This window comes from Gobio gobio (genome assembly GCF_949357685.1).
Source record: "Gobio gobio genome assembly, chromosome: 22".
Classification (NCBI taxonomy): Eukaryota; Metazoa; Chordata; class Actinopteri; order Cypriniformes; family Gobionidae; genus Gobio; species Gobio gobio.
The window spans coordinates 24,250,672-24,263,290 of NC_137118.1; the positions used below are offsets into that span (position 1 = coordinate 24,250,672).

The 12,619-nt window shown below is 42.3% G+C and overlaps 1 protein-coding gene across 1 annotated transcript; it reads left to right on the plus strand.

Moving 5' to 3' along the window:
- Window positions 1-4,497: 4,497 nt before the first annotated feature.
- LOC307118378 (uncharacterized protein) lies at window positions 4,498-9,785 on the plus strand (the record flags this gene model as incomplete). Its single annotated transcript, XM_079803990.1, has 10 exons — window positions 4,498-4,893; window positions 5,321-5,416; window positions 7,233-7,343; window positions 7,502-7,708; window positions 7,878-7,973; window positions 8,121-8,384; window positions 8,574-8,668; window positions 8,829-8,879; window positions 9,111-9,495; window positions 9,598-9,785. The coding sequence occupies exons 1-10, from the start codon at window positions 4,860-4,862 to the stop codon at window positions 9,783-9,785; spliced, it is 1,527 nt and encodes a 508-aa protein (XP_079660116.1). The 5' UTR covers window positions 4,498-4,859.
- Between the last annotated feature and the right edge of the window lie 2,834 nt (window positions 9,786-12,619).

Sequence of the window (12,619 nt, forward strand, 5' to 3'; positions counted from 1 at the left end):
TGATTAAAAAAGTTCAAAGTGATCATGTGTTTATTGCAATGCACAAATGTCTTGGTCAGAATGAGAATAAAACACTTATTTACCTGGAAACCATATTGAAAAACAAATCATTTGTATTACATATAAATAGCTAAATCTATGAGTGTATAAATCTTAAAAAAAAAAAAACTGTTCTTGGTAAGTGCTGACATATTGTATAGATTATATACATCTCCATACACATATAGGAAGTGTTAGGCTGACTTTGACCTACAGTATGTCTACTACATCACATATAGCCAGACTCAAAAAGGGATTGACCGGCAAACTTTGCCAAAAAGGCGGCAAGCAAAACAAAATACACAACCGATGGATGGTGGGTAGAGCAACCATTCTCTGGGCAAGTACTCACCATTCAAATGAGTTTTAGGGTGCTTTCACACTTGGTTCGATTGCCTGGAACGAACCCGAGTTCGATTGCGATTGCGGAAATGAGTGAAACACACACAAACACACATTTTTATCAAATCATATGTAATTAATATCGGTTCACTTCCGCGATTTAGTACGATTGCGTTCACATCAGCAGCGAACCGTACCGGAGTTCACATGAACCGTACCCCAGACCACCCTTTTTAAGGGGACTCTGGTACGGTTCGCGGGTGCGCACCCGAGTTCGGAAGACCGTGTTCACATCATCCAAACGAAGCGAACTTCTGACATCAATCGAGTCTCTTCTGATGTTTGTAGTGGCGTTCAGAAGCCTTGACATTAGCATCCTTATTTTGAACGGATTTCGGACCTTTTCGCGCCCAATAAGCACGCACGTTTTCCAATCAACAAACTTTAAATTAAAAATTAAATGACTGACATATTATTGAAAAAAATCAACGTAAAAGGGCGGGGCCCCCTATTGGGCGGGGACCATGGGCTTCAGCCCAGTCAAGCCCAATGGTAAGTCCGGCCTTGTTGGTCGTAAAGGACCGGGTGATTACCCACCGCAATTATTAGCTTTTCCTCCATTTTAGATCGTTCTTCACTCTTCATTCACCAGTGTTTTAAACGAACGCTATTGGCTAGCGTCTGCTCTAGGATATTTGCATAGGGTGATCTGATTGGATGACGCCTGCGTTGGCGCTTGAAAAGTTGAGAAATCTTCAACTTTTGCCGCTTGCAACCTATGCTTGCAACGCGAGTGAAGCGACGCAACGGAACCCACAATTCAGTTCGGCAACGCATGACGTCACCCATTCAAAGTAAACGAGAAGCGTTGACTACGGCTTAACTCCAAGCTTAACTCCAAGTCTTCCAGAGTCAAAGCCGATTCAAAAGACCGCTGTTCGCCAGCTTCTGTGTTTACGAGTGGCACGCAGAGCCTCCGCAACTCGTACCGTCATTATGTAAAGCCCGCCCACCGACTCTACACACGCTGTGATTGGCCTGACCAGAGTTTGGTTTTTCCCAACGGGGTAATCCAGCCCCCGGAAAGTGTACCTTCCATAGGGGCAGCCATTGCTAACCAAGCCATCACCTGCTGTTAGCATCCCATTGACTCCCATTCACTTTGGCCTCACTTTGACAGCAAATATCCACCCCCGAAAAAAAAAATCCCCTAAAAAACAATTGCATAAAGGGCAGAAATAAAGAATACGTCATGAAATGATTATTTCAACATTAACAACTTGACAGCTCAATAATAAACCATAAGAAAACATAAGATCAAGTACGTGAATTTGCAACAGAACACATGCTATATTATTTTACATTTGATTATTTTATTTAATTCTAAAGAACTCTTAGCCTATTTGGTGCACTTATGACGCCTCATGATGTTCCAAACCTGTATGAGTTTCTTTGTTCTCCTGTAGGCCTACACAAAAGAAGATATTTTGAAGAAAGTTTTTACCAGGCTGCTTTGGGGGCACCATTGACTTCCACAGTAATCTTCCTACGTGTTCAACATAACAAAGAAATGTATACATGTTTGGAACAACTTGAGGGTGAATAAATGATGACAGAATTTTCATTTTTGGGTGAACTGTCCCTTTAAGAAGTCATTCTGAACCAGGCCTAATCACTTTTTTGAATTTTAAAAATGTTTATTTTCTTTGAATAATTTACTTAAATTATGACTATATTATCGTGTAATTATTTGTCCCATTTTTATCTAAATATTTTTTAAATGTCATAAACTTTAAATGACAGGATTATTTATTATGTATGATATAGCCTAAATAAATGATAAATTAATAATAACATTTATTAGGCTAGAATCTATAAATTAACCTGTCTAAAAAAATAATAATTCTGTCTGCCAAGCTCTGATAATGTATTGGAATATTATATTAATATATTATCCATTAAAAAAAACTATAGGCCTACCTTTAGAAGCACGGATGTGTCTGTCACATAGACTGGTCTGTCACCACAGTCAGACAGTCTGAGACACTGAAATGCTTCTCATAAAGTGTGCAGTTGGCCTGAGGTTCATCATGAGTTACTGGACAGACCCATTGATACCTTTTTGATATTAATTCAGTTCTATATCTGGAGATCCCCTTGCGTTCTTCAAACGGTGGACGCAACGCAAGCTCGACATGTTTTTAAAAAACCGCGCAAGTTTACAGGCACACTCTGGCACAGCGCATGTTCTCGAGACTCCGCCGCTATAGCAACAAAGCCCGCAATCACGCACAAATGAGCTCCTGTACTACTTATTGTGAAATTGATTCTTTATATTTGCTATCAGTATTCTCCACACTGCAAACTCCGTATGTGTTTATTGAACTATGTGTGGACCTGTGTAAAATACGGGACAAATCGCGTCCCGTATTGGTTTGATACGGAACGCGTCATTTTGCTTGTAAATACGGGACGATTCCGTATTTTACGGGACGGGTGGCAACCCTACGCTAGGGTGCGTCTAGATTTCTAGGCTAGCAAACTGTCCTTCAATACCCCGGTTGCAGGAGTACTGTTATGTCGTTCGACTGCTTCTTTATCGTCACCTGTGCCAGCAGATCCAGCAGGAGTATCCGACACTGTTTTCCCTGACGTCTTCACACCTTTCCTCTTTTCAGATCCTCCCATTATCGTTGTTCCAAAAATTCAAGACATTAATAAATGGAAATTCTCAACAAAAAAAAAGTTTCGTTGTAACTATTATAAAACAGTTTGGGATTGCTGAGCTCACAAACGTACATGTGATCAGGGCGCCATCTTGCACGCCTCCTCTACCCTGAAAAGTTGTATTGAAATTCACTCAGGGAAAAATGTATGATACTTTAATGTTAAAGGCCTGAAAATAACCTAAATATAAAACTGCATTTCTGATCATGTTGTGATTCAAATTTGAGGATGATACTCTTACAAATGTAGCTTCTGTAAGCTTTTATGTCAAAAAAAAAAAAAAAAACCTCTAGGCGTCCTTTCAAAAAGGCCCTTTATTTCAGAAGATTTGTAATTGTAAAGAGTAGCGTTTCATTCAAATAAATCTGCAATAAACTGCTAATTATAATGGATATATACAGTTACTGAAAAACTAAAGCAACTATTACAGAATTTACAAAGTGTAAAAAACTAATTTAGTTGATAAGAAGTGCCAGTCTCCACTGCGGTGTGCTCTCGCAAGATGATGCCTTTTGATTGGTTACAACGTCCATCAATCAAACCTTTGTTGGCAAGGCATTGGCTAGGCATTGCCTGCCTTTATCCAACCAAAACCATAGCCGCTTTGACTGACACCTCACGGATCCTGTAATGCGCTTCCTGTATATAATGAGTCATCAGAAGGCCTGTGATTGAAGGAGAGAGACCTGGGAGGGTTTAACTGGAGCTGAAGACTCTAAACTGCAGGGGAGATCCTCAGAATACTCGCTATTGCATTGAAAATGGACGTGATTAATTACTAATATAACTCAAATACGCTCAAGTAAATGAAGGAGGATTTTTTTGTTTGCCCCCCTCTATTTTTCAGAGTGGACCCTTACACTTACATGCTGGTGTTTATTGGATTCGTCCGATCGGATCTGCACGATAGGAGATGAAAGATGAGTAACTGCATTTATTATGCTGATGTTTAAGTGGCCGGTCCTTTAGCATTTAATTAAATGCTAAATGAAGCATTAAATTAATAATTTATCATTTCATTAATCCTTTAATGCACCACTGCGGATTGAGAGGTTAAACTAATACAAGGAAACATTATTTAATATTTTTTATTCATATGCAAAAATATAGTAAAAATAAATAAATCAAAGTATTTACCAACACATTTTGATGCATGCACAGACATCTAGCATTTCTGAGTGATGATGATGCAGAGGAATCACTGAATCAAAGTTTTGAACTGAGTCAATGAAACAGGTTCAAACTTTTTAATAAAGAAAACGTCCAAATGAAGTTTGTAACTATTCAATAAATGTGTTCAGATCGATGCGCGCTCACGGCTCCGCTCATATGAATGATTCACGTTTTAGTTGCTATGGCGACGCCTGTTATGAATTCTGACGCAGACTCAGACACGCACCGATTGTGTTGTTGATCTGTTGTTGAGAGAGACGACTGAGGCGATTTCACAAACTTTTGCAGAATATTTTCTGTGCTGACCTTGAAATTTTGAAGCTGTTTGGAGGAGACGAGACTTTTATTCTGGAAGAACATCGCAGGAGATATCCTTTACAGAGTTACATTTTTGAGTTGTAGATACTTTTATCTTATTGTTCTTTTCTTATTTTAGGAGTGTCGAGTTTGATTAATTCTTTGTTTTTGTTTTCTTTTTTTTTGGAGGAGTATTTTTGAGGAGAGTTTATTGTATTGTATTGTGTGTTGTTTTGTTTTGTTTTGTGTTTTGTATTGTTTTTGTTCCAGATTGCAGGAGGATGTCGATGGCGAAGATGATGGGTGAAAGAGAAGGTGAGTGCTTTAACGTTAGTTATGTTATGTTACTGAAATATTTCAGCCTCGGGCCGCTCCATATCCAGGAGAGCTGCTTTCTCTCAGACGGCTGGTCAGGAGGTTTGGAGACAGACAGTGTTCTGATGACCGTGATCAGGCCTGGGCCGGTTGCATAAACCGTTAAGACTAGTCTTACAAGTTAGACATACATTTTTTTTCTTTAAGACTGTTCATACATTTTTTTAAATCAGTTACATAAAAACATAGACTTGCCTAACTGCTAGTGGCTCATACTAGATCTTAAGACACTGTCTTAACGTAATGGCTTAGTTTATGCAACTGGCCCCCAGGATACGCTGCCAGACCAGACCCAGATCACAGATCCAGGAGCTTCCTACACATTTAGCGCTTCTGTCTTCTGAGTTTTCTGTTTCTGTGCCCACAGGTCAGACTGACAGGAAGAGAGCGTGGCAGAGCGGCAGCCGGCAGAGCCCAGATGATCATGGACGTCCGTCCACTCCATCTAAAGGCTTTCGCAGAGGTCAGAATAGGCTTTTATTACACAAGTTATGGCTCAGTTAAAGGGTTAGTTCACCCAAAAATGAAAATGATGTCATTAATTACTCACCCTCATGTCGTTCGACACCCTTAAGACCTTCATCTTCGGAACACAAATGAAGATATTTTTTGTTGAAAGCTGATGGCTGAGAAGGCCTCAGATAGGCCTCCATTGGCATTCAGTACACAGGGTTTTTCCTGGGTCAAAAATGGTCTTCGGTGGTGGCTGACAGACATGACACACGCACGCACAGTAAAAAAAGTCCCCTACCCACATGATCTGCAAGCGCAATACTGACAATACATTTTAAATAAATTCAAAGAAAGTTTGTAACTTTTGCTTATCTTATTTTGATCCCACATGAAAAAATACTATAGTATATTATAGTAAAATTACTCTAGTAAATACTATAGTGTTTTTGAACTGTACTATAGTAAATATACTACAGTAAATAAACAAAGTGTAGTAAATACTATAATATAATACAATATACTACAATTTACTGTAGTATCTTTACTATAGTATGGCTCAAAAACACTATAGTAATTTTACTATAATATACTATAGTATTTCTTCATGTGGGATACCTTGATGTTTGTTTTTGTTCCTCATTTTTACACTATTTACTGATAATTGTTTTGGTATATAATCATATCAATATTAAAAAGTAGTTTTTAAAAAATGAACAAATAGCCTAATTTTCTGCCATATACAATTTCATAAAATTATCAGCTAGCTAACAACAACTTTGTTCTGGGTTCACCTCACAGTCTAAACTAAGTGATTTATAGGCTATTTATTTTACTACACATTATGAACATAAATAAGCTGAAAGACTGGATAATTAAAACTAACTCTTACACCCACTCTTGCTAAATTGTGTAAGCACACTTGTGTTCTCATTTCAGGTGTTCTGAGTAAATTTAAACTGATTCGTTAGTTCAGTGTTGGACAGATCAGTTGTTCTAACCAGTCGTTAAAATGATTCGGTTCATTAGGTTGCGAATCGGACATTAGCAGACGCGTTGTGTGCGAATCCCGTCTGTTAGAACATCGCGAAAGATTTGTCAACACACAGAAAACACTTCATAACTGGACACGATTTGTTTCCCGTTTATTGAAAGTATGCTTTATGTCAGCTGGTCAGAGAATCAGTCAATGTTTTTTGAGCGCATTTCACACCCAGCGGCAATGAAAGGAAAACATCGTCTGATAGCGCCACGTGCAACATGGATTCGGTCTTCCGACCTTTTGATTTTTATTAACGTAATATGTGAAATATTAGAAAGCTAAGAATGCTTATTTTGAAGACAGAGAGAGTGCGAGCGAGGGAGGAGCTCTGATCGTCTCTCTGTCACTCAGTTACAAGCGCAGCATCTATTCTACATCATTCATAAATCACAATAGCTCATCAAATAAAGCTTTGGCGGGACAAAAATTTGTTTTGGCGGCCGGCAAAAAAATTTCAATGTAGGAAAAACCCTGGTACATTTACACTCACAAGACCCATAAAAGGCACTTAAAATGTTGTTACAAAGTCCATCTCACCACAGTGGCTCTACAATAATTTTACGAGGCGACGTCAATAGTTTTTGTGCCAAAAAAAAAATCAAAATAACGCCTTTATTCAACCTCTTCTTGTCTTCCGTGTAGGCCTCCACGACGCATGCGCGAGAATATGACGTAGCGCCGGCGTTTGGGTGAACTAACCCTTTAACAAATAATGTGTCATTGAAAATAACAATTTCATGTGACCACTGACATTGATTATTAATATTATTAAAAATGTCTTGACCAGGCACCATGTCCACATCATATTTGTCCCTCTCTGAGGACAATATAGTGAGGCGGTTCTGCAGAGAGTCGTTGAGCCTTAGCAGCCGAGGCTCGTACATCACGAGCTCAACAGGTGAGACTGAAATAAGGCTGGGCAGTGTACAGTCACATTGAATTTCATTTTACTGGTGACCTTTTTTTTAAGTAAAACGTAAGTTATGTCATTTTATCACTGCCTAATTGGACGTCAGAGATGTTTCTAATCATTCAGTTTTGTTTTCTTCATTTCAGAAAAACCCACAGAATGTAAGAAGAGGAAACGAGTTCGTTCTTTCCTCAGGAACGTGTGTAAGGCTGTGAGGCGCTCGCTCCTCTGCTGTTGTCTCAGTGATGTGGATGTTGTGGAGTCTTTTGTTCCTCCAGCGGATCTGGAGCCAGAGCCCGATCCTGGTCCATCATCACCTGATCCAGATCACTCCGGCGTCAAGCCAAATAATGGTCAATCTGCAGACATTATTTCTCCAACATTGTTTTAAACAGAATTATTATCGTCTTGTTTGCACTGATATTTTTAATATAAAACAAAGGATCTAGCAATCACAGATCCAGGAGCTTCCTACACATTTAGCGCTTCTGTCTTCTGAGTTTTCTGTTTCTGTGCCAACAGGTCGGACTGACAGGAAGAGAGAGTGGCAGAGCGGCAGCCGGCAGAGCCCAGATGATCATGGACGTCCGTCCACTCCATCTAAAGGCTTTCGCAGAGGTCAGAATAGGCTTTTATTACACAAGTTATGGCTCAGTTAACAAAATAATGTGTCATTGAAAATAGAAAGTTGAAAAAAATAAAACATAAAGTAACAATTTCACCATTGACATTGATTATTAATATTATTAAAAATGTCTTCAGCAGGCATCATGTCCACATCATATTTGTCCCTCTCTGAGGACAATACAGTGAGGCGGTTCTGCAGAGAGTCGTTGAGCCTTAGCAGCAGAGGCTCGTACATCGTCGATTGGAGGTGGAGTGGCGATAGATCGGATAGCCGAAACGAACAGGGCAGTTGGAGCGACGAAGAGTGGATGTGCCATCCGCTGCCAGGTCAAGTTCCCGTCGAGCCAACGGAGACTTCAAATGGCCTTATGGAGGCTTCACCGGTGAACACGAGCTCAACAGGTGAGACTGAAATAAGGCTGGGCAGTGTACAGTCACATTGGATTTCATTTTACTGGGAACCTTTTTTTAAAGTAAAAGTATTATTTATTATTAAAATTATTAAAGACATTATTTCTCCAACATTGTTTTAAACAGTATTATTATCGTCTTGTTTGCAAGCTCATACATTTCTCATATTTTGTTTTTCAGACTCCTTTGAGACTCTCTATAACGTGGGAGAGATGATTGGATCCGGAACTTTTGGGAGAGTGTTCAAGGGAACACGGAAGTTTGATGGCAAAAAGGTAAAGCAATCTTGCTGAATTGTACAAACATTTTTGCTCTTGCATGCATCAAAACATTCTTAATACAGATGGGTTAATACTTAGATGCTCAAATCGTAAATGTTATGTGCAAAGTCAGGCGCTTGAATACCGTTATTGAACGCTGGTTTTTTTTTTGCAGGTTGCCATCAAGCAGATGCACAAGATTGACAATGATCGTTATCTTGATATTGTAAGTTGGTCAAAAGTTGTATTTGTTGTTTAAGTGCTGTTTGTTGTTTAAGTGCTGATTACTGTAGTCAATACACCTGTAGGAAGCATTAGGTGTAAATGTAATAGATCAATAAACCTGGAAAGGCTCTGATGATCGTGTCTGTAAAGATCAAAGAAAAGTACATTTAAAAATGATAGGTTTTCTTCAGATTTTTACCCAGCTAACCTTCTGTCTACTACTTTTCTCTAGCCCGGGCATCCCGAACCTCTCGTTACAGAAGTGGCGCTGCTGCTAATGATGAGGCATGAACCCATAAGCCCCTACGTCGTCCGACTGTACGACTGGTTTGAACATCCTCGGACATTCGTTCTCATAATGGAGTTCCCTGACCCCTGCGAGAGCTTGCTGGACTTCATCATTCGTCATTCGTGTCAACTGGATGAAACAACAGCACGGGTCATCCTGCGACAGGCTGCGCTGGCGGTACAGCACTGCATCGAGCATGGCGTTTTTCATAATGACGTTCATGCAGAGAATTTCCTGGTGAAGACAAACACGTTAGAGCTCAAGCTGATCGACTTTGGCTGCGGTCAGCTACTTAGTGGTGATGGCTACGAGACAAAAATATACCGTGGTGAGTATTTTTGGAGTGTGGAAACCTGGATGTAGTGACTTTCTGATTATTTGATGCTTTGAAGAAATTGCTCAACAATGTGCAAAAATGTCTTGCTCACAGGATTACCTTCTTACTGCCCACCTGAAGTCTTCACAGAATCTCGATTCCACGCCGTCCCAGCAAATGTCTGGGCTCTAGGGGTGTTGTTGTACCTGATGGTTAACGGACGTTCTCCCTTTGGCAATAGAACGGAAATCACACAGGCCAAAGTTACATTTCAGAACTCCAACTTATCCAAAGGTGAGTGAAGAATATCGATAAACACACACACATAAAGCAAAGGCTCTGTTTAGAAACAGGTAAAGGTGAAGTATGTAAGATGTTTCAAGTTGAAATTCATTCAGTTTATAGTTCACCAGATGCTGTTTTCATAATTGCCAACATTCGTGTCACATGATCATCATGACTAACCAGCTCTCTCCTTAATAAAATGTGTACAGAATGCAGTGATCTGATTAGCCAGTGCCTAGCCCGGGATCCAACGAAACGGCCGACGTTAGAGCAGGTGTTACAACATGAATGGATTAGAAATGATCTGGAGAAGTTCAGGAGAAGTTCAGGAGATTCACTCGATCAGTGATTTCAGGTGTGAGGTAGTGTAACAGACAGAGTAGGATTAATATCATTTATCTTCAATTCTGGATTATTTGTAGTGAGGTTTTCAAATTTGTGTTCATGTTCTTGTTATAGTCAAGTCAAGTCAGCTTCATTTATACGGCGCTTTATACAATACAGATTGTTTCACAGCAGCTTCACAGTAATAAACAGGAAAATAACACAATTAGTGATGCAATTGCAAGAATTCAGTTCTGTTGTAAATCAGCTAAAAAAAAAAAAAACATTCATGAGTTCACATGTTCATATAATCTTTGTATTGGATAGGAGATAACACTTGCTGTCCTTGGTGGAGGGCTTGAGCTCGAGACTTGACCAGAAGTCCAACCCCGACCTGACAGGAACCCAAGCCGATCCTGGTCCATCATCACCTGATCCAGACCACTCCGGTGTCAAGCCAAATAATGGTCAATCTGCCGGGGATGAGGGCTTCCCACTGATGACCAACCTCTTGCGGCCATACCCTGGACATCACATCCCACCAGAGAAAAGGGTGTTCAATTACCGCCTCAGCCGGGCTAGGTTGGTAGTTGAGTGCGCCTTTGGCATCCTCTCAGCTTGGTGGCGGATGTACCGCCCGTGTCATTGCAACCAGTCCAGAGGTTGCAGAGGTGTGTGTGAAGGCCACATGTGTGTTGCACAACTTCCTGCGCATGAAGACACTGGAAAGCAGGGGTGGACTGGGGCAAAAAAGTGGCCCTGGACTTTCTGGCACAAAGCGGCCCATCACACCCGGTGTGCAACACACCTCACCATAAACCCACCAGCTCATTATACACAGGGCAATTTTAAACACAGAAGCTATTTATTCAAAAATATGAATTATATGAATTGTTTTATTGAAATGCTTATCATACTGAATGACAGGCATACTTCTTCAGTTTATAATTTGTCTTTCCTGGTGCACATGGCAAATTGTATTTATTTTTTTTTGTATACAAATTTTGATTTCTCTTTTCCATACACTGTAGTTTAATATCATTAAGTTCAATACCTACCATAAAATCAGACCATATAAAATGCTATTGTCTAGAACAGAGTCCTGCACAGCTCCGATTTTGTAAACCCGCACCCGCCCGTACCCGCAGTGCTTAAAACCGCATCCGACCCCTTCTCCGACAACAGCACTAATTAAAATCCGCACCCGACCCGCTTAAAATAGAACCGACGCCCGACCCGCACCCGCAATAAAGTCAGTTTAGCATATTACATTATAGACACTGTGGCGAGGCCGAGGGACCGTGAGGGCGGGACGAGGCGGCGCTCATCAGGGAGGATGAGCGCCAGCTGCGCGCCGCAGCGATCTCGGCCCTCGCGGAGGAGTGAGGGACTATAAAGGAGGAGCGACGACAGTGAGGGACGAGAGAGGACCAGGCCTGGATTTTGTGTTATGTTTTATTTTGTGTTCGCTGCAGTCGTCCGTGAGGGGCTGCAGCTTTTTATTTTCATTTTGTGTTTGTTTGTATGTAGGCGGCAGTCGACCGTGAGGGGCTGTCGCCGCCATTTTATTTTGATTAAATGTTTTGATTGTCCGCCGGTTCCCGCCTCCTTCTTCCCGTACAAACAACGTTTACTACAGTGGTGCCGAAACCCGGGAGGAAGGAGGGACACGCTGTCGAAGAGCCCTCGCAGCTGAGGGGGATCGCGGTGCCGCGGAGTTCGGGCAGCGCGGAGGAGAGAAGTCCGCGAGCGGCTGCCCGAAGCGGTGGTGCTGGAGCGGATGAAGGTCGGTGGGACGGAGAGCTCGCTGCCGTGCCCCTGGGTCGAGGTGGGGTGGCTGCCGTCCGCGAGGGGGCGAAGGAGTCCCCAGCGCTTGCCCGGAGCCGAAGCCTGCTGCCGCCCGCCATATTGGGGAGGAGCCGGAGCGCTGCCGTCCGCCAGGTTGGGGAGGAGCAGGGAGCGCGGGACGGGGACTCGCTTCCGGCCGCCCTCAGAAGGAGGAGCCACCGCCAGCCGCCAGGGGGCGGAGGAGTGTCGAGCCGTCCACCGGCCGTCCAGTACCACCGCATGGCACCGCGAGGAAGAGCCTCTCGGCTGGCTGAGGACCGAGCGGCAGTGTGTCTGGGAACCGGACCAGAATTTTTTTTTTTTTTTTTTTTTTTTCTCCTCTCTCCACTCTCTCGTCTCTGTCGCTCCTCATGCTCCCCGCTCCGTTCTCTCACCTCGCTGTTCTTACCCCCAGGTCCCGCGGCCGCCGTGATCGCCTGCGAAGGGCGTTGGGGGTATGTGGCGAGCAGCGAGGCCGAGGGACCGTGAGGGCGGGACGAGGCGGCGCACATCAGGGAGGATGAGCGCCAGCTGAGCGCCGCAGCGATCTCGGCCCTCGCGGAGGAGTGAGGGACTATAAAGGAGGAGCGACGACAGTGAGGGACGAGAGAGGACCAGGCCTGGATTTTGTGTTATGTTTTATTTTGTGTTCGCTGCAGTCGTCCGTGAGGGGCTGCAGCTTTTTATTTTCATTTTGTGT